Source organism: Pterocles gutturalis, unplaced genomic scaffold (assembly GCF_000699245.1).
Source record: "Pterocles gutturalis isolate BGI_N339 unplaced genomic scaffold, ASM69924v1 scaffold47806, whole genome shotgun sequence".
NCBI classification, from domain to species: Eukaryota; Metazoa; Chordata; class Aves; order Pterocliformes; family Pteroclidae; genus Pterocles; species Pterocles gutturalis.
The window spans coordinates 6,986-33,851 of record NW_010104743.1 but is presented as its reverse complement, the minus strand read 5'-3'; the positions used below and the strand labels follow the sequence as shown (position 1 = coordinate 33,851).

At 38.5% G+C, this 26,866-nt stretch overlaps 2 protein-coding genes across 2 annotated transcripts in view; one reads left to right on the top strand and one right to left on the bottom strand.

The window, feature by feature from the left end:
- Window positions 1–12: 12 nt before the first annotated feature.
- Window positions 13–6,823, top strand: SLC2A8 (solute carrier family 2 (facilitated glucose transporter), member 8; the record flags this gene model as incomplete). The annotated part of the gene is made up of 9 exons (XM_010087146.1): window positions 13–174; window positions 896–1,102; window positions 2,838–2,937; window positions 3,079–3,290; window positions 4,038–4,181; window positions 4,791–4,899; window positions 5,625–5,798; window positions 6,386–6,531; window positions 6,686–6,823. Coding segments are annotated over 9 exons (1,392 nt in total), but the record flags the coding sequence as incomplete, so codon positions are not given.
- A 6,749-nt stretch (window positions 6,824–13,572) lies between these two features.
- Window positions 13,573–26,866, bottom strand: part of GARNL3 (GTPase activating Rap/RanGAP domain-like 3) — a gene marked incomplete at its 5' end in the record, with an annotated part of 18,905 nt that continues 5,611 nt past the window's right edge. The window contains 11 exons of the mRNA XM_010087145.1: window positions 13,573–14,089; window positions 14,808–14,919; window positions 15,667–15,876; window positions 16,999–17,110; window positions 17,549–17,667; window positions 18,100–18,207; window positions 20,229–20,295; window positions 22,292–22,450; window positions 22,765–22,937; window positions 23,628–23,744; window positions 26,142–26,240. Of these exons, the coding sequence (XP_010085447.1) occupies window positions 13,933–14,089; window positions 14,808–14,919; window positions 15,667–15,876; window positions 16,999–17,110; window positions 17,549–17,667; window positions 18,100–18,207; window positions 20,229–20,295; window positions 22,292–22,450; window positions 22,765–22,937; window positions 23,628–23,744; window positions 26,142–26,240 (1,433 nt within the window). The remainder of the gene's footprint in view (window positions 14,090–14,807; window positions 14,920–15,666; window positions 15,877–16,998; window positions 17,111–17,548; window positions 17,668–18,099; window positions 18,208–20,228; window positions 20,296–22,291; window positions 22,451–22,764; window positions 22,938–23,627; window positions 23,745–26,141; window positions 26,241–26,866) is intronic.

Below are 26,866 nucleotides of genomic sequence, written 5' to 3'. Positions count from 1 at the left end.
CTCCTCTGCCTCAGAGCGCAGAACAAGAAGCTGTACCTGGCCGCCTTCGCCGCTGTCCTGGGACCGCTGAGCTTCGGCTTCGTGCTCGGCTACAGCTCTCCTGTCATTCCAGAGCTGAGGAAAATCGCCGATCCTCAATTAAGGCTGGACAGCAACCAGGCCTCGTGGTTTGGGGTAGGTCTCTCTGTGGTGCGTTGCCATTATGTGATTTCACTTGAAAGCAAAACTCAAGAAGATTCTGCTTATGTGATGAGGGCTTGCTCCTCTTCAAAATGAGGGTAAATGCAGATCTTAATGAAATCCAGTTTTGCCTAAACTCAGTGATTGATTCACATTTTTCCTGAGTAACAGTGCTGCTATGCTCTGATAACTCTCTGCATATATTAATACCTGCCCCTATTATTTGAACCTGTTTTTGGTGCTAAAGTGTCTTCTAACCGTTCTCATGTTTCTCAGTTGAACCTAACTTATTAAACTTTTTAATAAATCAGTGCCATCCATCAACATGGGAAATATTTGCACGGTGGATACAGGCTGGACTTTAGGTTAGTAAAGATAACAAATTCTTCAGGGCTTTAAAACAGTTTGAAAGGCCTGTTTACAGCTTTGTAGACAGATTAAGAAACAGTTACTGCTGCTTTTTTTTTTTCTTCATTGAAAGAGCTTTGTATGCAATATGAAAATTACTTGCTGGTCAGTTGTGGTGAGTTGTGCTTCTTGACTCTGTTTTGATTAAGAAGTTAATGTTTATTTTGATTTTCAAAACACCTGCATACTCTTGCACATTTTTAAAGAAGCTGCTATGTACTTTCCAGGATTTTAAAAGAAGTTGCCATCTGTTATTTATATTTACTTATATGTATGTATAATAATTTTTTTTATTTGCTTTTTGAAGTCAGTAGTAACATTAGGAGCTGCTGCCGGAGGAATACTAGGAGGCTATCTTGTGGATAAAGTTGGGAGAAAGCTGAGTCTAATGCTGTGCTCAGTGCCATACGTTTTTGGATATATAGTTATTATATCTGCTCCGAGTGTTTGGATGCTTTATTTTGGACGAATATTGACAGGCTTAGCCAGTGGAATTACTTCACTTGTTGTTCCAGTAAGTAAGACATTTTTCTGTGTGTGTGTGTATGCATGTGTGGTTGCTTTTTTGTTTGTGGGTTTTTTTTGTTTCTTTTTCCATAGCAGTATTATAGGTGGCGTGGGTGAAGTAACTGAGTAACTGTAGCCAAGGCAGTTTTTGGATTTAGAAGAAACTGATTTTTATAGAATCATATTTTGCTTGGTTTTAATTATGAAGAAAATATAAATAAAACAAATTTTGTTTCTTCTAGTGGCACTTCAGTACTATGTGTTCCTGATACAGTGATGTGATCTTTCAGATTATTAGTCTTTTATTTGTTTGCTTCTGTTTATATTCAACTATAGTAATATTTATCTCTTCAAATTCCTCATATACATTAGAGGGGCGTTGGTTCCCCCCCCCTTCCCATTACCAACTGCTTCTAATAGTCTTATATTTCACCAAACTTCTTGGTTTTGCAAATAAACTGTGGCTGCTCACCCATCCTGGACTAATGCCAACTAGTGCCTTTTGATTCAATTTAACTGTTCTCTTCTGAATATTAACTTTTCCTGTGCATTCAGGAATACATGTGCAGTAGGGAAATTGAGATAATTCATTCTGTTGTTGTCTGCCTTTGGTATTATTTGACCCCTTTGGGTCTAGTGGGATAGATAGTAGTGTGAAATAAACCATCTAGAATTCAAGTTTGTTTCTTTTCTGGTGGTTCCAGCATTTTTAGCTTTTGAAGTGACATGCAAACTAAAAATCAAAGGATGGGAAGTACTTGTAATGAAGTATGGAATAAATTCTCATTCTTTATCAGTCTAGATGGTTATAAAAAAATCTAGAAAAGACTCAGAGGGGTAGGGTCTAAGTGATAATCTTGTGCAAATTTCTCTGTTGTTGTAAGCTTGGTTGCTTATTCTGTTGTGTGAATGTCTTTGGAGGAATTTTGTCTGTTTCCGAACGACTGCTCTCTCTTCATTTCACTGAGCTGAGCTCTGAGTTCCCATACGTACAGGCCTTAACTCACAGCCCACAGTAAAAGATCTGTGTGAGGGAGGAGAGTCTCATATGTCATACCAAGTTTTTGTAGCTTCAGATTATTCTTGAAATAAGGATTAATTATTTTACTTCCAGAAAAAGTAAGAACTGTGACTTTAGAAAGAATTGTATGTATAAACATGAGGGATTTTTTTTTATGTGTACAGCTAAACTGTGGCTTTTGATTTGGGGTCAATATATTAAAAAAATAGCTGAAAAGTTCAAGTTGGCCTCAGATATTGGATGAGGTATGATGCTGTTCATATAGTCTGTGTTAAGACAAGCTGTCGGTTTTGAACTTCATGAAGAATGAAATAATTTTCACTCTTTACATTGAATTAAAAATTTAAAACTTTAATCACAAACAGTTTTATATGTGGCTTGGGCTACATGTTTATGCAAGAGTGCTTTGCAATGATGTGTTTCTTGTTGAATATGGCTAACAAAATGAGCTCTTACTAATGCAAGTTTATTCACCTTTGGGATAGTGATGCTGCATTAACATTCTTCTGGCTTTTAGGTCCTCCCTTTTTTCCAGACTTTTTCATAATGCTGATATACATTTCTGAGATGGTAGTTTTCCTACTCCATTTTATTCAGGTTTTTTTTAAGGAGGGGAGTTACAAGGAAATATATCCCTGTCTTTTCAAAAATGACTTATTTATCAAGTCCTTGATGCAAAATTGGATAGAAGTAATTATTAGATGTTTTCTGCCTGTTTTAGGTGTATATATCTGAAGTGTCTCATCCTAAAGTCCGTGGTATGCTTGGCTCTTGTGTTCAGTTGATGGTGGTAACTGGCATACTGGGAGCCTACATTGCAGGTATTGGGTTAGGGCTCTAGTTTACAAAAAAGAATTAGTACGTGTAATGAAAGAACTACACTGAAAAATGGAAATGTTAATTTGTTTGTACAACTAATTGATGTTCATAGTCCTCTTTCCTTCCTTTTTTTTGTCACCCAGGAATAACGCTAAAATGGCGCTGGCTGGCCATGCTGTGTTCTCTCCCATCCTGCATAATGCTGTTGGTCATGTCCTTCATGCCTGAAACACCGAGATTTTTGCTGAATCAGAACAAACGCTCAGAAGCCATAGCCGCTTTGCGCTTTCTGCGGGGACCCCGTGTGGACCATGAATGGGAATGTAGGCAGATTGAAGCTAGTGTTCAGGAGGAGGTGATGAGAATCTGATTTGCTCTTGAAAGTGTTTTTGTATGGAGGTAACACCTGAAAGCACACAGTGTAATTAAAAGACTGTTACCAAAGTTTAGTTAATAGCCTTCTCTACAAATTGTGGTCCAAACCTGTTCCCTCATGCAACTGATACTCAAGAAGCAAGTGAGCTGCTTTGAATCTTTTTCCTCTGCCTTTCAGCTACAACTGCTATCACTGTTGTCTGCCATCAGTGGGCATGAGTAGCAGTCAGGCTTGTGATTTTGTTCATAATATGACAGCTATCTAGTTTTTTGCTTTATTTAGCGATTTTGTAGGATTGTTCAACACCTCTAACACTAATTTCCTGTTGCTTGTGTTGTATGAATGTATTTGCTCCTGCATCTCTAAAAGCATCATTTAGCCTCTTGTGAGATCTGTGCTTAACCAGGCAGGTCTAATCATTGAAGTTCAGTTTCTGCAAACCATGGATTCATTCATGTTAACTTTCTCTACAAAGTACTGTCAATTTCTGTCTCTAGAACCTAGGAAAAGGGGGAAAATGCTTTTCTGGAATTCTCAGATACTTTACGTGTAAACATTTTTACTGTTAAGGGACTTAGTTTGACTTAGTTTTGCTAAAGGGGGAGTGGGGAACTGACTGAGTTTGAAGAGATTGAAATGGTATGAGGAAGCTTGTTCTTGTTGTTGTTCTTCTTTGATTTAAAATATGACATTTTTCACCAAATCATTCCTTCATCTTTTTAACAGGGACTGAGTCTCTCTGACTTTAAGAACCCCTCAATCTACAAGCCACTTCTTATTGGTGTGGCTCTAATGTTCTTCCAGCAAGTAACAGGCATTAATGCAGTTATGTTTTATGCAGAAACTATCTTTGAAGATGCATGCTTCAGGGTAATTGGGGTGTGTTTCCAAACTGACAAATGTCTGTAATAGTTTCATCTTAGTGCTATAAGAAGTCTAAAACATAATAAACTGACTTGATAATGATCCTGCCCATGTCATAAATAACAGGGTTTGGGATCTAGTGGGCTTTTTCGGTTTGGATTCTAGATACTCTCTTGACTGTGTTATTCTGGCATACCTGAATGTTCTGATTTTTTTTTTTTGGGGGGGGGGGGGAGGAAGTATGTTGTGTTTTGTTGGTCTGAAACTTTGCTAGTGATAGAAATTCCTATTATAGTCATCTTCCTATATACATTTATTTTTATTAGAGTTGCAAATGCAGTGTTTTGGATAAAGTGAAACTGTAGCGGAGAAGTTGTGGCTTATTTTAAAGTTTATTAAGAGACCAGTATGTTGTGTTAATTGGTGATGGGTGGGTGGTTTGTTTTTTTTTTTTTTTTTTTTACGCTTCCCCTGTTGTCTCCCCCCACCATGAATTTCTGTGGCATAGTCTTCTTTCACATTCAAAAAACAAATGCATTTGTAATGCTTGATAAGTGACCCTCTTACCAGCCTGAAAGAACAAATTCTCCCCATCTATCTCTTATTGTATTTCAGGACAGCAGAATGGCTTCTGTTGTTGTGGGTTCCATACAAGTGTGTTTCACTGCTGTGGCTGCACTTATCATAGATAAAACGGGACGAAAAGTGCTGCTTTACATATCTGGTAAAACATTGCAGAATTTTGTTCAGTAAGAAAAATTACTTTATATAGTACCAAAAAGTGTCTTAACTGTTAGGGGAATTAAGTATTGCAATTTACGCATTTTTAAGTGGTTTGCTTTATAATTTAGTATAACTATAAACTTAAAACTCATAAGAAGAAACTATCATGTTATATATACATCGTAGGTGTAGCCCCTAGAAACTACATATGGATGTCTTTTTGTCTTCTTACCAGGCCTGTTTTTATTTTGAAATAGCTATATGTCACTGAGGCAGTACTTACTACCATAATAATTTTTCTGCCTAACAGGATTCAGTGTCATGATACATTCTCATACCCAAGTTGTCAACAAATGGCTATTTTCAAAGTGGCTGCTGCTACTTTCATGGCACGTTGTGGTGTTTAGTTATATTAGACTATAGTTAAAATTTTTTAACTTAGAATTAAAGGTGCTAAAGAAAACTCTGTTTGATAGAGCTGTTGTGCTGCACACTCAATAGTAATGACTGCTGTCAAGACCATATTGTTTGTCTAGTGTTTAGAATCCTTATCTAGCATCTTTCACTCCTGTCAAGGCCAGTGTTTACTTCCAAGAACAGTACCTTTTAAGAAACACTTCTAGGAGGGCCAGCATATCTTATATTTGGCTGACCCTCTATGTTCTGTCTCTCAGAAGAATATCTAAGTGGCAACCAGTGACAACTTGGTTATTGCTTACTTTTCAGGGATAATCATGGCTCTCAGTACTGCATTGTTTGGGCTTTACTTTAAAATGGTCCTTCCAAATCGAAACAACTCATCAAATCCTGATGTATGGTTCACCCTAAATTCAGCATCCCCGGGGACACAAAGCAGCATATCCTGGCTTGCAGTAGTGAGTCTAGGGCTCTTTGTTGCTGGTAAGTGGAACAGGCTTCTAAGTAGCCATTACATAAAACAAACTTGCTGATTAATGTGACAGTTTTGTTCCATTTTGTCCCATTATTGATGAATGGAAACAAGTTATGTCTTTGACAGACCTTTTCAGTGTATAATGCAAAGTTGGGCTGAGCATTCACAGGCCTGGTGACAGAGATAGGTTACTTAAGCCAATTCCCTGGAAAATGAATTTATACCTCCTTGTGCTAATAGTGATTGCTCAGGTTAAACTGCTTTACAGTCATTAATGGAAAAAACCAGTCTTGTTAACGGCTGAGCCACACTGAATTCTGTGATGGTACAAGGCAGCAGCAGTTCGGAACAAGGTCAGTTTTTAAGCGTACCACTTCAGAGACTTTGTGGCAAGAAGTTCTTCTTGCCAAGAATATTCTTGTAATTAATAAGCCTTTATCATGCTGCCCTAAAATAACTTTTTCCTTCTGGTAGAGGTACTGTTTTACTGGAATAATCAAAGAATCTAGAGTGAAAACTGCATCCCCCTTACTTAACTAACTTTGGCATCATTCAGTCTTTCCTTTCAAATGTACTCTTCTGTTTGTAATTGCAGGTTTTGCCCTTGGCTGGGGTCCTGTTCCATGGCTGGTGATATCTGAAATCTTTCCACTTAAAGCTAGAGGCATATTGAGCAGTGCCTGTGTGTTAACAAACTGGGTTATGGCCTTCTTGGTAACCAAAGAATTTCATGATTTTATAGTAAGCATCATAAATTACAATTATTTTCATAGAGAAATTTATTAAAGATGCTCCTGAGGGAGCCTTGAGCCACAGTTTTCTCTGGTAATACAGAACTGTAGTTGTACAGTAGTGAGCTGTAATAATGTGTTTTCTGTTGTTTCTCCTCTCTTAGGGTTTCTTAACATCCTATGGCACATTCTGGCTCTTCTCAGCCTTCTGCTGCCTCAATGTAACTTTTACAGCCTTTTATGTTCCTGAAACAAAAGGACAGACCCTGGAGCAAATTGAGGCCTACTTCAGAAGATCTTAAGCCTGAGGCTTTTTATATTGATATGAAACCTTCATGTCATGAATTCTGGTGCTACGGTTGAAATTAACTGCATTACATGGCAGACATCTCAATTACTAAACTTGCTATCAAATGATTTTAATGAAATTTTGTAAAATCTGAATTCTGTTTTTTAAAAAATATCATGGGGATCTGCATACACTTCTGCATACTACCTGTAGTAAGTCTCCCTCGTGCAGGGTTTGGACATATTATTTTTCTTCCATTCCTGTGTTCTTTTCACCTGGTTTATTTAGTCTGACTATAATGGCCAAATAAGAATGCTAAATGTATTGGCCAGTATTTTTTTCTAAGATGCAAATTAAGTTCTAATTTTGTAAATAAATAAATTAAATTTCCTTGCTCCACTTTACCTTTCCCTTATGGCACATGTTACAGTGAAGAAATGAATGATGTAGCCTGGCTACTGTTAATGTCAGATTGCGGGACTTTACCTTCTGGTCACTGCTACTGCTTTTGGGATGCCTGACCCTGGACCAAGTCTTGGTCCCAACTGGAGATGAATGCTTGGCTTTCACAGGTGCTAGTGTTAAGCTGGCATTTTTTTTCCTACTGCTGTCAAGTGGTCTAGGAATGCATTTAAAATAGCAAGAATGATTGTAGCTCTTAGGAGAATGTATTTTAGAATTCAGGAAAGAGCATTGCTTTTCCAAAAGGAATAACAAGGTCTTGGAGATGAGTGAAAAGATACTCGTAGCCAGAAAACAAGAAAAACTATCTTTTGCAGTGTTAATTTAAGGGGTAAAGCTCTCCAACAGGTGCAGGTCTCTGAAAGTTTAAAAGATGCCTGGAAACACAAACCAATGCTGGATCATACTTTTTGGCAAAGATGGGTAATGCTTAAGACAAAAACACCACTTCCCAGGTATGATATAGCACTTAAAGGAATGACATCTCTGAAACAAAATTTCTGGAGAACTCAAATGGCAACAGTAATCCAGAGCTGTCTGCAGTAGTGTAGTACCTTCTCTCTTTACTTTCTTGTCTGATGAACCAATTTTGGAAAAGCCATTATTTCCGCATGTATGAAAGAAGGAAGTGAGGTAAATTTTATGGTTTATTACACATGAAGGAATAAACCATCTGTTACTCCTTCACAAATGTGATAAACGGTAGTTAAAACAGTTCCAGCTGTGATAGGACTGTTTCTATTTGGATGTCACATCTAAAACACAAACCATACACGCTATCACACAACACTAAAAACAATGGTAATACACTGGCATTTAAGACAAGTGGTAGATAAAGAGTTTTTGATCACGAATGTAGCAACAGTCTTAACAATATGCAATTAATAAATTACTAAGCAGTCTGCTAACATTCAAAGACTTAGTTAAAACGGACAGTCCAGGTTGATAACACTTTTTGCACAAACCTTTAGTGACATAAGTTTCCATTCAAATCCTGTGCTAATACGATTTCCAGTAGCAAACAGGAGTCAGTCAGTTGTAGATCGGCAATAATGTGAAGCAGCTAGGCAGTATACAGGCTGGTGAAGTTGCTGTGCTCAAATAATAAGAGTAAAAATACTTTCTAACCTGCATGCAAGTACAGATGTTTGCTGCATACTGTCATACAAGCTTTCCTACGGGACTAAGCCTGAGAAAATGCTGCTTTAACAGAATTAGCAAGCATTGTGCATATGAACCATGACATCAAATTGCTAATAGTGACAATAGTACGGTACTCATTTTCATACACAGAAGGCAACAAAAATGATTCTGAACTACCTTACCACTTGCAGATGGGATTTCCACCCCGTAAGATGCTGTTACTTTACATTCCTATATATGCTTAAGACTTTTAATCCCTTAGAATTTGAGGCACAAATTACAACTACATACACATATATATGTATATACATACATATGTATATCTATATAAAGAACCAAATCCAAACCAAGAGGATTATGTATCTCACATGCAGACTAAGCCAACAGCTCTATGAAAGCTGCTGCATCTGCAAGCACAAGTCACGGAACCGTTAGGAAACTGTGCATGAGCTTGAAGCTGTGGCTGGGTCAAATACACATGGAACAGCAGAAAGAAAACGTCAGGAGCAGCAACCTTGACTGGTTATGTAATAGTGTTACACTTCCTGTGGGTACTGCTTCTCCCTGGCCCTGTGAAGAACTGTTTGAATATTTATTCAGTTGACTGGCCTAGTACTAAAAATATATATATATATATTTAATTTGAATCTACCAATCAATTACAAATGCTTGCACGCGTATAGAAATAGTCATATGAAGGCAGACAGCAAACCTGCTGTTCATTTGGGTTGCCACTTGCATCCTGTATGTTCTGCATCGCAAATGAAAAAAACCCCAGCCAACACCACCATACCCAAACACCCAACAAAACCACCCCCAAGCCCCAAGAAATCAAACCAAAACAAAAAATCCCCACCCCAGCTCCAAACCAGGAAAGGTTTGGAACTAGCACAGGCCCTGCTTGTTCCTTCCAAACCAGGAAACTGAAGGTACCCACCCATCCATTCAACCCCGAGTACAGATCTCTCGCTACCATGAATAGCACCTAGCCCTGTCGAACTGCACCTGGGTCTTTATCGCTCCTTAGAAGAAACTGTTTTGTTACTTTCAAATGTTTATAAAATTTATGTGTACTGCATTGCCAGTAGAAGAAAGGTCCGGACAAAAATGATTGTTAGTCTGCAACAAGTCCTAAAGCTCAGATCGTACAGACCGTGGGACGGCCTCAGCCTGAAGAGCCGCGTATTACGTGTGTGTGACAGAATTAACTTTGCTTGTGTGTCTCAGGTCTCTTGAGGCCTAGTCATACGTCAAAGCTGTGGCGATGGCTTGTATGAAAAGATGATGAGTGGCTCAAAACATTGTACCCCCATTTTGAACAAACTCAAAATGCAACAACATGGCGCTGAACAACCCGGCACTTTGGAATGGAGGTGTGTGGTGGTGGGTACAGCCTAGCTGGCCTGCAGCGGTCCCTTCCAAACTCAACGATCCTGATTCCATGCATCATTACCCCTTCTGGTGAGGAGGCACGAGTAGATTCTAAGTTAAGTGCCTGCACAGTCTAATGCTTGCACCAAAGTAAATGACATTCCCATAATTTAGTCAGACTAAGGCACAGTGCCAAGCGGTGACAATACCACCAGCTAGAAGGGGTTAAGAGCCCTGCCTCCTCCCACAAATCCAGCATGTTGGGATAGAAAACATTTGCAGAAACTTCGAGCTGTTAGGAGAGTCCAGAATAGGCCTTCAGTTGAGCTTAGCTTGATAGCAAGTGTAACAATTCTTCCTTCATGGAAAGAATTTCTTCTATCCATCTGTAGCACGATTTTTCACTATTCCTGTCTATTAGCACAACACCCATCTTACAGAGCTGTAGACTCAAATATTATCTTTTCTCTCCTCCATGAGATGGTCAGCCAACACCAAGAATGCTGGCTAAAGGCAGCTTTAACGTAAGATGTGAAAATAGGAAGGGTTGTGCTTAAGAGTGGACATAGCTAAAATTTCTGTGCAACACTACTTTCTAAGTAAGTTTTAATGAGTAGATGCATGCACATGCTCGGAAAGCAGAAGGGAAGGAAAAGCAGAAGGGGAACAACATAGCTCTAAGGCTGGAGTGAATGACAATATAGGTGTCCATCCCAGTAGCCTTCCAACACACCTTGTCATCTGACACTGGTCTGAAGTAGGAGAGGTTGCATAGATGTATAAAAACCTAGCCCTTTATAAATGATGCACAAGAGCTTATATATCAATACCCCCAGTTGGCTTTTGTTTTGATTTTAATTAGCAGTCTGAATGGTACGGATCTAAGACAATATTTTGAGAGAAACAATGCCTAGAAGCTAGTTCAGCAGATGCCAACTCATCAGACTAAGAGGCATGTAACTCACAGTGGTCTGATGAGACTGCTATGAGCCCACAGAAGCCACATCCTTGTACAGTGGATATGTCCATTGTGCCAGCAATTTCACATTATTGTGTGATATGTCTTTTGATACAATAAATATGATAAAGACTGTCACAGAATTTGATTCTTGTGGCTTGTGTCAAACAAAATTGCAACATTATTATCGTGTTCTCTGCCTTCTACCTCTACTCTGGGCTGCTCTTGTACAGTAAGTAGGTAGTAAACTACATATACATGACCCTAAAGCCTCAGCTACCATCTCTAGGTGTCATATAAACCGAACTGATGCTGCCTGATCCATCCCAACTTCTTTTGCTAGGTCTAATATTCACCCTACATCCCTGAAAGACATGCTGATTAATTACAGAAGGAAAAACTCAAGAAGTGGCAGCCTTGTTAAGGTACTTACTGCATACAATAGGAATGAAGACAGGTAATTTTTTTCCAAGGTTCAGATCGTTCCTGTCCTATATAACTAATAGTCTGCTAAGTCTGGTGGTTCCCATTGTGACCTCCGTAACAGCTTGCACCTGACCCATTAAGTCAAGCTCTACCATAAAATTCAGGTGGGAGGTAGTGATGGGGGAGGCAGTTGTTGGGCTTCCCTCTTCCAACTGTACCAACATCCCTGTTCCAGGTAAGTACCATGAAGCTGGTCTGATCTGTTTTTGTGTAGCTTAAGGAATCAAATTTAATCTGTACTCTTTACAGTCCTTTTGCTGTTTGTTAGTATTTGCTAAATGTCGTCAATGCTGTGATTACAGGCAGACCTCCAAAAGTTCTCACACACACACTCATACACTTTTACTTCATGGCAATACTTTACAGCCACTGCTGTGGTTCTGGTTAAAGAAACTATATCTTGCTTTATGGCCCTTCTTTCTATAATCTTGTTTCAGTTATGAAGCAAATGCAACTTCTATATGCATCCTGACTACCACCATTGCCAGTAGTCAAGCTTTCTGTCCAGCTTTTCTCATTCTTCTTGATCTCCCTAGTGCTCTATCTCTATGGCTCGTCTTTCATGATACCTAAATATGTGTTTGTTCAGGTTCTTCCAAACAGGCTTTAAAATCTCCATATATTGCTTCAACTGCTATCAAACTATGGTTTAGTCATGTTGAATTGTGCTAGAATAGCACAGGTGAACATCTGTTATATATTCAAAATCTGGTATCCTAACAGTGCAAAGCAATATCTCCAGTTAAATCTGTACTTCAACTAAAGCCCCAGTTTTGCAACACACTGGTACAGTCGTTGAAAACACCCACATAACAGAAATGAAACACTACATCAAGAAATCCATTTATGGAAAAAGGCAGTGCTTTTGCTTTCTAAAAATAAATTTAAGTGCAAGCAGTGCTTCCTAAAGTGGATTTGCTAAGTCCACAGAAGTGTTTACAACTTCCAGGAAAATAAGCACCACATGGTACTTTCAGATTGATTTTCTTAAACCTTTGCTGCCTAGATAAATAGGACAGGGTAAATTAACACAATCTCTGGAAATAACATTCTCAAGAAGAATTACAAGCTCTTGCAAGGACTTTGAGCTGGCACTTCTTTTTAGATGCTTATTAAGGTTCACCCCACCTCATCTATGGGTGCAAAAATACAAAAATAATAGTAGCCATTGGTTAATACTGCTTCTGCTCCTAGATTAATTACTGTTCAAAATACTGCTTCTTTCCTTGATCAGCCACTCCAGTTGAGAGTAAGAAATGATCCTTTCAAATAAGGCCTTGCATATTTTCTTATGTGGAGCAATTAAGCCATTATATAAACTGAGCAAAAAATACTTTGCAAAAACAGTTTTACATTCAGACCGACCGAAGCAAAAGGCACACATCTCCAGATGGTCATGCTTGGACAGAAAGTGAAATCATGACACATGAATGGTATTACAAAATAAAATCAAGGATACAGAAGTATTTCTACATATAGAACAAGAAATACTTGCTAATAAAGCAAAAATATTAATATATAAAAAGCCTGGAAGCATCATGCTTTCATGAAACAAAACAAACCAATAAAAAAAAATCCAAAATAAACCAAAACCCTTTCAAAATACTGTTTAAAATTGATTTTTGGCATACAGGAAAGGGTTAAGAAATAAGTTTTAAACATGAAACTCTGTCTTTTAACATAACAAAAAAATCTAAGATGACATCATAGAAACCCAGCTTCTTAGCAGTGAAATTTCAGTCTGGATCCAGTCAGAAAAAATATGGTTATCTGGAATAATGACTTACACTGTTGGTGCAAGAGCAGACAACAGCTAACACTGATGCCTGCAGAGGAATCTTTGTGTAGTCAGAAAGAAAATCAAGGGTTGGTTCTTCTGCCTGTAATGGGAAAATCTGTAGGTGCACTACAGTAACAGCTTTCCAGCAGGTGGAGAAATACAGTTGAGGTTTTTCTTTGGGTTGTGGTTCCCCCCACCTCCCCACTTCCAATTCTTAAGGAATATTTTGAAAGTTTGTGTTTTCTACAAAAAGTCTCTCTGCTCAAGGATTCTTAATGCCCAAACAGTCTTCAAGTTTCTCTAAAAAATGTGCACAGACAGGCCAGAGCAAAGAAAGCAGCATCTTCATATCTTACCTGATCTTTATAGAACATCCTTGATTCTTCAGTGAACATAACCACAGCTCCATCATTTCAAGGACAGACTGCACTGCCTGGAAAGACCTTGCCTGCAAGCCTTTTTTTTTTTGTTGTTTGTTTTTTAAAAGACTGAAAAACCAAAAGGAGTCATTTATGTTCCTCTTCCCACATGGCATACACTGTTGTAAAACAACCCATTATAGTAATAACAGCTATTAACTTAGCTTAATGTCATTCAGGTACTTCAAATTATAAGAAGCTCAGAACAAGTAATACTTTTTATTTACTTCAGTTTCAGCCTAAATCTCTCACTGATTACCTACTGTTAGAATGCCACAAAAAGTAATGGTTCCTTAACTGTGAAAAGAAAATATACCTATGTCAAAGATACAAGCATCACCAAATCAGGCTGAGCTAGCCAGAACAACATGGGTTCTATAAAGATTAATCACCAATACTTCCAGCCACGTTTTACCACTAGAAGCAGTGTTTGTGACATTCCCATAGAGCTCACAGAGTTGTAAGAAAATGTGAAGTAAGGAAGAACGGTTTTAGGACTGTCTTCACTTCAAGTCAATGATGTCTTCATCATATAAAGAAATCAGCTGAAATGGATAGCTAGATGGTGAGCTCTCCTCCCTGTTTGCTAAAGTATCGGGATCTGAACTAGTGGAAAGATGACGTCCTTCAGAATAGCTTTCAAAAGAGCTTGAGATTATCCTGCAAAGAGGAAGACGAAAGTTACTAAAAAAATACACAGATCAGGGCAAGTAGTATAAATGGCTATTTCTAGATTCAATCAAGTTATCCTAACGACAGAGACAGACCATTAAAACAGAGTTTCTCTCTGTTTTACTCTGCTGAAAATCATCAAAAGGCAACGTTAATGAAGCCCCCACCCAAATAATTTCCAAATAGTGAAATAAATCAAATATGGTTTTACATTGCAGCAGATTTTTTGTTTTGTTAATCTCAGTCTACTGTATCTTGGCTGAATTCTACCACTATACACAAACATTGGTTGTGAAAACAGTGAAAACAAGAAAATGGCAGTGGGGTTGGGTAAGCAGAACCAGACAAATCCTATAGCGTTTCTTTGCAAAATTTATTCTGGAAATAGCAACACATGAGTATAAGAAGAAACCAGCAAATGAGCCTGCACAGTGCAGATCTAGTAACCAAAATCCTAATGACAGGCTCAACTGCAGCAGGTCCCCACAAAATCCCATTTAGTCTTGCTTTGCTCATTAATATGTCTTTAGCAAATACTTGTTTCAATATTTACAGTGTTCCAATACTCTAACAAACACATTAGCATGAAATTCACATTGTTATACAAAGGTCTCAGTCCACCCCATGCCAAACAGGTTGAAAAACAATAAATACTGAAAACATTTACAGTCTAAGTTCGGTTCTTTTCTAAAGCCAGTATATTTACCTGTCACTACTAGTTGATCTTACTGCTCCCTGCTTGGGGTCTGACTGTCTTCGTGGAACGTTTTTTTCCTTCTGTGCAATTTCTGTCTTAGGTATAGGCTCATCCAAGAGGCCTCAATAAAGGAATAAAAGACTTAATCTCCCAACAGAAAATAAAGCATTCATGAAAACGTTAAGGTATCTGTCACTGGTTTCCATTATTAACTAAATAGTTTTTACCTGGCTTAGAATATGGTCACCTTATATATGTGATCGGATGCTGGCTAGACAATTTGCAAATATTTTCTCACAGTTTCATTTCTTTGATTATACTACTTATTTATGAATACTGGTTGCTTGTTACAAAGCCACAAAGATGACGAAGGGAATGGAGCATCTCCCTGCTGAGGAAAGGCTGAGGGAGCTGGGTCTCTTTAGCCTGGAAAAGAGGAGACTGAGGGGTGACCTAATCAATGTCTATAAATACGTAAAGGGTGAGTGTCAGGAGGATGGAGCCAGGCTCTTCTCTGTGACATCTAGTGACAGGACAAGGGGCAATGGGTTCAAGCTGGAACATAGGAAGTTCCACTGGAGTATGAGGAAAAACTTCCCGGTGAGGGTGCCAGAGCCCTGGAACAGGCTGCCCAGAGAGGGTGTGGAGTCTCCTTCTCTGGAGACATTCAAAGCCCGCCTGGATGCATCCCTGTGGGATCTGATCTAGGTGTCCTGCTCCGGCAGGGGGATTGGACTGGATGATCTTTCGAGGTCCCTTCCAATCTCTAACACTCTGTGATTCTGTGAAATCTGACTGTGATGGTCCAAAGATTAGACATTACATGCTTGGCAATTGATATGTACACTGAAGAATGAGGAGAGTTTACCCAGCAATTCTTTACGCGTTCTGCTTGCAATTTCTTTAATTTCCATACGAGATAAGGATAGTGAGTGAGTGACTGGAAGAGAGGCAATGGCACTGGGTGTTGTAGTAGTGATGACCTTGGGAGCCAAAGGTGACTTCAGAGGTCGTTCAATGCTTCGCCCAACCAGATTACTGAGAGGAATTTTGTACAGGTTTTTGCATGGAACTTCACCTGAAACACAGAAGGAAAAAAGAATGTTACACTTTTACAACAGAATCAGTTCTTATCCAAATGAAAAGTTATACAGAGAAGTTACACTTGCTGTGCTGGGTGCTTTTTAGTGCAAATAACTAAGATCTTCCTTGCCCCAGAGATCCTTCAAAATAAATAGGCTAGGAGGAGGAAGAAATACAACCACATTGTGCAGACGTGCAATTTGACTTGGAGAGACAAAGAAGATTGACTCTTGTCCACATGACAGATGAGCAGTGGAACCAGGAAATAAATTTACATGTCCTGAGGCTGGTATTTCTGACTATTACACCATGCCTCTGCACTCTGTGCAATAGTCCCCACGTATTTTAATATGTTGTAAGTATATTGGAACCTGGATCCCAAGTGGTTTAAAGTATGGCTCCCCTTCTTAGGTGACATAAAATGCCATGTGTTTTCCTAATTCCTAGGAAAATAAACCCAACTTACCATCAAATAGGACTGCCTTTTAAAAAACAAAATCGTGATTCTTTTCTCCTTTCCCCATTTGCCAACAGTGCAGCAGCAGATTTAAGTGAGGAAGATATACACACATCTTGCATTATCTAGTGGATATTCCCTCCCTTTTCTCTCCGTTATTATTTAGCTAGAGACTGATCATTCACAGATCATGTTACACTAAAGTGACTGTGCAAACTCTTTTGAGGCTAGAACTTCTTACTTTTGGTCTGTAAAAAAGCTTTAACCATCCAGTGGTAGTTTAGCTTTTCTTAAATGGAAGGAACGGTGTACGTGAAATCTCAAGTTTTCCTACAATTTTATACCTCTTTTTGCATTATTAGTCTTGGCCATATTGACAAATAGTCATCAAACTACTGAAGCCTAACTCCTCCCCTCCTACAGAAATCACTTCTTCAAAACAGTGCTACCATGCCTTCAGAAGAGATACTACTGGGCAAAAGCTCAGCCAGGTGCTTCACATCTGTGGATAAATAAAAAAAACCTCTATTTTTCAGACTCTCAGCTAGGAACTAAAAATCTTTTACCTGATCAATTTCATCTTACTAAAGATCAGCTGCACTGACATGTCATAGCTGTGGGAAGGATCACAGGATTCAAGCTGCCTGGAAACCATGTTACCTTCTAGAGAAGAGACAGGACATTCTGGCATTTCATAAGCTGTCGGTGTTTGACTCCTTGAATTCATTTCTTTACAGCTTACTGCAGCAGTCGCTTTAAAATAAATATCTGACTGAAATGACAAATAAGTCATCATTAGTACAGCAAGACTTTCTTAACCATCTTCTGAGTAAGAGCTCAAATGTTTGTCCACTATTTTCTGTTGCCACTAATACAGCTGTATTGCTGCTAAGTCAACTAGGGTTGGTCATGGAAAGGTTATCCCACTGTAAGTGGAGAGAACATCTGTGATGTTGAGAACAGAATTTGCCCCATAAACAGTCAAATATCCCAGATCTGCATTAGTGCGAGCAATAAAGATCAGCGAGATCAATTCTGATTCTCTTTGTACTTGCTATAAACTAAGAGCCCACAGATGTACAGTTACCACAGATCAAGTAGCACATGTTTCAGTTTTTGTTGGTTTGTTTTTTGGCTGCAGCAACTTTTTATGTGAATTAGATCCCAACATATCACAGAAACAGTCAAACATGATTTTCTTGTGTCTTACCCTTGATGCTACAAGTTGAAGCTCAGGCACAACTGCTGTGTGGACTAAGTTCCCATTCACCACTAATCGGATCTCAATGGAATCAGTAGTGAAGGCAAGGATATAAGGGAAAGCACAGACTGCAATGAAACAAAAATTATTTGGCAAGAAAAATGTTTAATGTAAAAGTTTCTTCAATGCTCCATGAAAACTGTTCTTAAGTATCTGACCTCTTCAGGCATCTCCCTTTCCTATGAAAAGGATTGTCTAACATACTGATGGACATTGAGCTACATCAAGCCTGAAGAAAACTTCATTCTCCATGCCTAGCAGAACATAGACTGAATGGAAAATTAAAAACATAAAAAAGGAGAAAAAGTTAATCAAAGGAAGAACTTGGTAACAAGGCTCCACTTTTAAAAATCATCATATGCAGAAAATTAGCTAAAGTGGCATCATGAATGGAACATGCTTTTTCCTAGCACACATACTATAATTCCACTAACAGCCAAGTGCAAGCCTAAATGGTAATGAAAAAAACGGCCATGTAGTGAAAAGAAAAATTTTCTTACCAACAGCGTCAGGAACTTGATTCCAGCTGAAGTGAAAGTCATAAGCTGATGTCTGAATCAGTGGAGAACCTCCATTGAAAGGATATACTTTTCTGTATTGGCAAACATCTGTAACAAAAAAGAAAAGAAAAATGAGCCATCACCTTACACCACAAGTGACAAACACCAACTTCACAGGCAGATTTTGCAGAAGTGTGGGCATTATATACGTAATCAAACATTTGTGTAGAAGTCCCCCTACATCTAAACAGATAAAGGAAATGTGCTTCTTCTGTGAACATGGCATTTGAAAGATAAAAATAAAAAGACCGACACTTTAATAAGTTGTCATATTTCACAAAGTAATTATTACTCTGTTGAGTTATCGGTTCCTTACCATGTCTATGGATGGAGGAATAGGCAAGAAAAATTCAGAAAGCAGCGTCAGCAAAACTGTACCTGTCAGTAAGAACTGCCCTTCAGGCAGCCATATGCTAGCACAGTTTATGCTCTTTGAAGACTGTTATACACACAGGATATTACATACACCAAGATTTCCTTAATCACATAACCGGTGAACCAACTTCTTAGCTGCTGTAAATCCACCGATTGTGAAACTAAAAGTCTTTCTACAAGTCGGACACGAATACTAGCTTATACAGCTTCTTACTAGCAATGCAATTCTGAATTTTTAATTTGACACATCTAGATAACGGGGAACCTAACCTTCCGCTACCAACAGATCTTTTCTTAAACACGTGCTAGTGCTGATAAAACATCTATTAAAGTTCAGGACTTGAGAAGTCTTATCAGCAAACAATAAGAAAGGTTAAAGACGAGATGCAATTGCAATCATCTTTTTTTTTCTTCACAGGCTCAAGAGCGTACTGAGGGCTCCAGGTATACATCTACGACCCTCTCAAATACATGCTGCTTCCAGCTCTTTTCTATTTTTTTTTTACGGTAAAATTCTATTCTTTTTCCTTTAATTGATGTCCTTAGACTGAATCAAAGTTTATACCCAGAAATGTATTACAGGTCTTTTTCTAAATACAAACTTAGGACACTGCCAAATCCTCTGTTTTCATATTTGTTCTATGATGATACTTTCAGAATTATAAAACTCTAAAGAACAAATGTAGGTTTTCCCTGTGGCACTGTCCTAGAAATAGGAATTCAAGTTGCTGCAAGCCTGTGCAGTGCCTTTATTGTAACTTTAAGATCAACTAAGTTTGTTAGCTTTGGCGCAGCAATGGGTCTAGTAGAGGGGAACTGATTCCATGCAGAAATACAGGTGGGAATTCACTATGCCCCGTCAGGTATCTTTTTAGTTCTGAAGCAATGCTAAGTGAAAGAGAACCAGGTAGGATATGGCACGCTACCAGAACCAATAAGGCCTCACAGAGCATAGAAAGATACAGAGATGCTCAAAACTTGCTCTGTGGTACCAATCTGATAGTCAGTGCTGGAACATAGGTGTATTTATCCTGTCTCAATCCATGTTCACTTTGGAGAGGTAAACAGGACATGCCTTCTCCAACAGAGAAAGCCATGCCTTGTCGTTCAGCATTGCCTCATAAAGGCTGCTTCATGCTAAGACCGTCTATTTTCATGAGGATTGGAGGAAAAAGTACCTGTGTGCTGCAGAGAAGAGGACACGCGTGTTGTAGCCAATGCCTTTTTATAAAAGATTGAGAGAATTACAGTGAAATAATGCAACAGTGCCAAAGAGTAGGCGGAAGAAAAAGCCCAAAGACAGAATGAGACAGCACAAAGAAGAAAAAGGCGGGGAATGTTAAACTGTACGTGTCTTGAAAACACCTAGCAAGTGTGTAACTACCTAAAGAATGAGCTAGATCTGAAGAAACAGTACTTTTGTAAGGTGATAACGTCTACAGATGTATACATACACATCTACATACCGGAAATTAAAACCTAACAGCTAGTACGTCTAAATTCGACATACCCTGCAATAAAATAATACTTCAATTTCCACTCTAATACAAATTTAAATTAAAATGAATGTATATTGAAAAACTTTCCATGAAACACTGAAATTTAGTTTAGAATACAGATCTAGACTCCAATGAAAAAGGAATTACATATGCAGATTGAGGTATTTCCATTTTTGGTCCTTCCTAAATACTTACAGTTATAACACAACAGTAGGCCAGCTTCACCGTCTTCATACACATCGATAGCTGCAACAAAATTAACCTGCAATGATAATGGGAAAGGGTAATGAACAGGCAGAGGATACGGAGGTTATTACACACCGGTTTTGACTAACAAGCAATACCTCGGGTGGGAGAGTGTGCACCTAGAGATAAAAAAAAAAAAAAGTAGTCATTTTTCAAATGCAGCCTCTTTTGTGATTAATTTTCAGGGTGCTCTCAGGATGGAAATCAATTTCTTTTGTATTCAGTTCTGTGCAGTACTGAATATTCAATACCATAGCCACAATATAAAGTAATTAAAACTTACATAACTTATTTGGCAATAGAAATTTTGGGAAATGGGACAATTTCAGGACAGCAGTGAATCAACATGATATGCTAAAAATAGCAACTCTTTTCAAAAAGTGAAATCCAAAAAGCTCCACTGTACATCATGACTAGCAGAAGGACCAGATGCACCAGTTACTGGTTTAAAAGCAGTAACACTGACAGAGGTCGATAAGGACCTACCTAAGGATTACTGAATAGGCTGAATTTAGAAACTGAGAATCATTGCTGGATAAACCACAGTATTTTTTACATAGCATAGACTACCTAAATTCTCATATTTCAGCTCTGTATTTGTCTTTTACAGTTAGCTTAAAAAATGCAAACCAGCCATAAAAGGTAGGGACTCTGTTCAGGAAATTAGACCTTATTAGGGAAACACATAAGATTATATTAGACAAATGCTTCTCAGACCACAACATTTACTACTTGGGCAGGGAGAGGGGCTGGAGACTGATTCCATGAACAGCAGTTCTCTGACTTTCCTTTGTATGGTAAGATAGATGTTCACCTCTTCATTTAAGATTACTGTATAGGTAAAGAACTGCTAAACACGCATGGAAGCTTATATATCTATACCAAATACATTTTGACCCATCCTTTGTAGACTGAAAGCCATTTCTGCTTCTCTTCCACACTCACGGAAATACTTTGGTGTCCCATTTCCACATCACAAAAATCACTGCCTCAGCTCATATTAATTGTCTGCTTTGTTTGTGTTCTCAAAGGAAATAAGGATTCCTGGGGAAAAGAGGAATGGGGGTGGGGGGGTGTACTTCTCCATTCTCATTCTTTACTTGTAGTTCTTCCTCATCCAGATTAAAAGATTTCCAGTGCTGTAGAGTAGTTTAAACTGTATCACCCATGCTAGGAGTACCAAACCTCTTCATCATCAGATCTGAACAAAAATACAGTTGACTTAAAAAGAAAATAACCTATCAACAGGAACCATCAAATGAGAAGAGCAGTCCCTTATCTCATTATAAGGAAAAAATCAGTTAAAAACAGCAACAAAAAACGATGTGCAACTGTGGAATTTTTTTTTTTTTTTGGTCTAAAACTGTATGTTCACATCCATACTTAGAAACAGTTAAAGTGACCTGATTTTCAGAGATGCTGAAGATCACTGTCTTCCCAGTAGCAGGAAATACTGGAGCTCTTTTCTGAAAATCAGGACATCTGCTTAAACCCCAACACTATGTCCTAGTCAGAAAGATTCAGCCAATTTATTAGTTGACTGGGCAGCAGCTTCTTCAATAGAACTAAAATCTACGTGCAAATATTTTAGCGTGAGTACAGGCAAATCTGAATGAGATACTGGTGGCCAACAACTGAAGTTATTTTGCTGCAATTTCTTAAACAATAAAACAGTGAGATCACAAAGAAAAAGCAAAAAGCAAACTATTGACTAAGAAAGGAGAAAAACTTATTTATGCTGACAGCAACATTCCGGAACCTGAAACAGTCTCTTTCCTAATGTGTCAATACCTTATAACTACCTCTCTTGGCAGTGATTATTATCATGTATCCCAAAAGGAACAAATATCTCACAGTGTCCTAAAGCAGAGGTTATAGAAGTGAAAGGTAAGAGGTATGAGGTATGTCTATAAATTACACTCCCATGAGGTCAGCACAGGATGCACCGAGTCTGCATAAAATTATATTCAGTGTGGTTCTGCAAGAAAATAGTTTCAATTATGAAAACTTACCTTGTTTGTTTCAACATGATGCAATCTATAGGACTCCCCAGTACTCTCATTAACTAAATCAAACTGATGCCGATATGCTACACAGATCATATTGTCACTGTCTCCAGTAGGTCCATCCACCAGCGTCATAACCACTGGAGGGTCAGAAAGGCATATTTCCTATAATGTAAATAATAGAATTATTCTCTTTTTCAAGCTCCTACTGTGGGTGCTGCAGGTACTGCAAGTACTCCATGAATTTAAAGGGATATGCTCTAAGCACAGAAACACTGATAAAGAACAAGCAGAAACTTAATTTTAAAAATCTTAAATATTTGTTTGGCATATATATGATGGAACTCCATCATATGGCTTCCCACTTTTATTTGTCTGGAGGTTCAGGAGGATAAAAATGCATGTTCTTTGTCTTTCCCCCCGAACTAGCTGAGTGCTGCCCAGTCTATTAAGGTAACGCGTGATTAGATTCCACATACCCGGATGTACTGGAACTCCTCTACTGGAGATTCAGATGATGATAGCAGAGAGCTGCCGGTTAAACTGTTGCGTGGATTGTATTTCTTTGTGATGAGAAGTAGTTTGTTCCGAATAGCCACAACAATCCTCACTTCACTGCCATGGTGAGTATTAATGGCATACAAATGGCAGCCTGAGGAAATAATGCTCTACATTGTAAGTGTTTGGAGTAGGGTCTGCTTTTCTTTTTTTGTGTTCTGTATTTGCATGATGATTACTACAACGAGGCTCTGATGCATGACTTAGCAACACAGAATTACAAACCTCCCAATATGATAACATTAACTTCTAGAAAAAGACAAAAGGCTATGACTCTTGTGAAGTCTATTTTTCCCCTTAATCCTTTTGCAAGTAAAGGCTAAATACACGGATTTTCACTATTCTGCAGGTTCCAGCTTTCCAAAGCAGCTTGCATCTGAAGACCAGAAAATATTTACATCTACTAAAATAATCAGCAATACCCAAACTAATCTAAGCACTACTATTAGACAGAGATTTGCCAGTGTTCCTCCACCTTAAAATGCCCTTTATTTCAGTCTCGCATCCCTGCATAGTTCTTCTCATACCCCTCAATCCTGAAAGCAACTTATCTATTTTTCTCCAGAGCTTTTCATCAGCAGTGGTTGCCATGGTATTTTCACGAAGTTCTAATGTCATGATGGACTATACCAGGCTTATTTTCACACATAAGCTAAACAAAGTTTGAATTGACTATCCAGAGAAAAAAACTAAAGCTGAACACCCTCAAGAGAGTTAATAAGCCCCTGGCAACTACAGGCATCATACCACCGTGCATGTTTTTAACATGGGATAATAAAATCACCTTTTGTTCTCTCCAGTTTATTTTCTCTGCAGTCGTATTTGCTCCGTATCATTTGCTTTGTTTCTATATCTTTTTGGACAGCACTGAGTCTGAAGACAAGGAGACGAGAGTCTTTCCCTGAAGGATGAAGAAAGAGAGGAAACAACAATTCAAAAGAGATGGTGATAGTTTGAAATTAATACTTCCAAAGAGAAGCAGCACCTAACAAACACAGCAAAGATAAACAAAGCATACCGCTTCCCTGGGGATGAGCCGTAATGTCATACAAGACTGATTATCAACTTCCTACACTCTACGATTTTAGTAACCAACCCCTTCAGTTCAGTAGCTGAGTTTCCCATCAGGTCTTGCTGCAGCAAAGAAATTCTTCTTCAAATCAATAAATGGTTGTAACAGGCAGACACAGAGGGGAGCAAGCATTACTACCTAAATTAAATGCTGTTATTTTTGGAGGTAACACCAAACTTCAGAAGACCTTTTATACTTCCATAAAACATGCCAAATTTACCTCTGTGAAGATGCTATGAGTGTGCAGGAAAGAACAACATACATGATAACTTCTTTCCCAGGCAGGCACTTCACTCTGAAGGCAGAACAATGACTACTGCCTTCATTGAAATTGGTTTTATATGCTTCTAAAAATGAATTGGAGTTTAAATTCCTATAGGCCATGAGATGTGCATCCCACAGGTTTACAGTAAGCCTGCCTTTCAGCAGACGTAAATCTTCACCTTTCTTTGTTGTTTAAAATAGCTCTGGCTCTTCAACCAGTGTGTCCTCTAGGATGCATCACTCTTCTTTTTTAATACTAGTTCTTTTACAGATGTTCCAAACCACCCCACTGTAGTGCCAGACCTGTCTGTGGCTGCATGTAAAAGTGACTGTCATCCAAGCGTTTTTAGTTTTTCTTAACCTACAGACTTGATTCTTTCAAGTGAAGCAGCTCTTCCTCATCCCCCCTCTGCCTCAAGTCCAGGCATTTCACAAAATGAAGCTGGAATAAAAAAATGTGTGTTTGGAGGACAAAACAGATCCATTTCTGTGCCTTGACTCTCATTACTAGGACAAATTTAACCGGCAGACATCCCAAACAGCTCCACTGTAGTGTTAAATTTAACCGTGTCTGCATTAGAACAGAGGCCATTGCTATCAAAGCAATCTGTGCTGCTGTCATTGATACCTACTGTACTGGTGCTTTGTTCAATGCCTTCTCTTGGAATGCTGACCTGAAGAAGCTCTTGCTGATAGTTAAGAATAAAAAGTTAACCTTGTAGCATATAACATTTTATCCTAAAAGCCCACAAAGTCTTTGAACCCAGTTTATGAGCCCAGTATGATGATGCTTTTGCTCATCCAACTCATTATTTTTCTCACATTTGCTGCTGAGGCATAGTCTGAAAATTAAATGCAAGTATGATTTTTCTTCTGTCTCAGATCTTAATTTCAATATGGTATGCAAATACAAAACAGCAGGCCAGAATTCTAGCAAGTATGAAAGAACTTTCTCCTAAATGCTTCAGAAAGCATCCATATAAAGAGTTAAAAATCTCTGCAATTCTTTACATGAGTAAGACTTTATCAGACTGTATTTGAAGTGTCATGAATCAATGACAGCAATACCTTGTTCTGTTACCTTAAAATGCCTGCTTACATTGCTCTCTTCAGGTTTACCAAACAGTACAATGCTTTGACAATTAAATGTAATAATCTTTTCTAGAACCTTCACAAACTAAGCTCCAGATACAACTACCAGTTTCCGATCTTCAGAAACTTCACCCACCCCCCAGGTGTTTTGAGAGAGAACTGCAAATGGTTCTCTGGTAGTCTGAGCCAGTTCTGTAAGGTCCCAGAGTGAATTTCATCAGGTGCAGTCAAACTGGGCAACTCCCAATGAAACAGACATAATGTGGTAAAAACCAATTTTTTTCTCTGTGTTACACATAAAATCCCGTTCTTGCTTTGTGTATGTTCACTTTGTGAAATTCAATCACAGACTATTGGGTAAAAAGTACCTCACTGAAAAAGTGCACATTTTATGCACAGCTAATGCTTCCAAATGAGGATAACAAGGAAACGTTGTCATCCAAAACAACATTTAAGTTCTTTTATACCAGATCCTTCAAGAAAATACATTCTATAGCACTAGGATGTGATGGCAGTTAACAGAATAAATAGCAATAAAACACATTCGGTAAAACAGTGACAGAACAAGTAATTTCCCCCACATATAATTCACTCAAGGAGATTTCCAAAGGGTGTCAAGTTTCAACAGTAGCTGAAGAACGACCATATGACCCGTTTCAGGCTTGCCTTGAAGGAAGCAAGAATGAGCATTTAGGGATTCCCCCTCAGCCCTGCCTTTTAGAAAATAACAGCAGTTGCTGTATGTGCTCCCTTATTCTAAATGAGGCATCTAATACACTCAGCCTTGTCAGACACGATTGCCTCATGAGACACACATACCCAGCACCAGCCACGTTCATATGAGAATCACAGAACAGGGACCCCTCCTACCTTTGTCTGTTCGGGCAATCAAAAGATCCAGAGCTTCCAACACATGCATCTGCTTTATTTGGAGAGTTTTATCAAATACTTGCACTGATGGCTGACCATCTAAAAAGGAAACACATATATTTATTCAAATTCCTGATAAAATTTGTTAGTCACTGGTTTTGACCTATTTCTTTCTTGTAGTAAAAGCCTCTCTTTTTTTCCTTAAGTAAATGAAAAACCTGCACAAAGTTGCTACGTATGACACAGCATCATATATCACAGCCAATACTTCCTCATTGGAGAGTTTTATCATTGCTATGGATCAGATTATGCAACTGAAGCCCAAAAGGGACCTTCCTTTGGAAAGGTTGAGAATTATCACCAAGAACTAACTTCATTCCCTCAGTGCCACTGGCCTTACGTGGCACACAGAAGATAAAGGGTCCAACTACCAATATTGCTATGGCAGAAGAAGGCTTCCATTGGCACATGAGCCTTTGGCTTCATGCTCACTACCATGAAGGGCTAAGAAATCCAGACAAGCCACTTAAACACTGCTTGAGCTTGGATGTGACTTCGTAAGTCTTTTCAGATGGTGAAGAAAACAGCATCTAAAATAACAAGACATTCAGAAATTTACATTAACATTGGCTCCCCAATACTGCTTGATTCTGCTGCAGAGAGAATTTTTGCAACTAGGTTACATAAATGTAATAAATTCACTTGGATTATCCCTCTAGGTAACT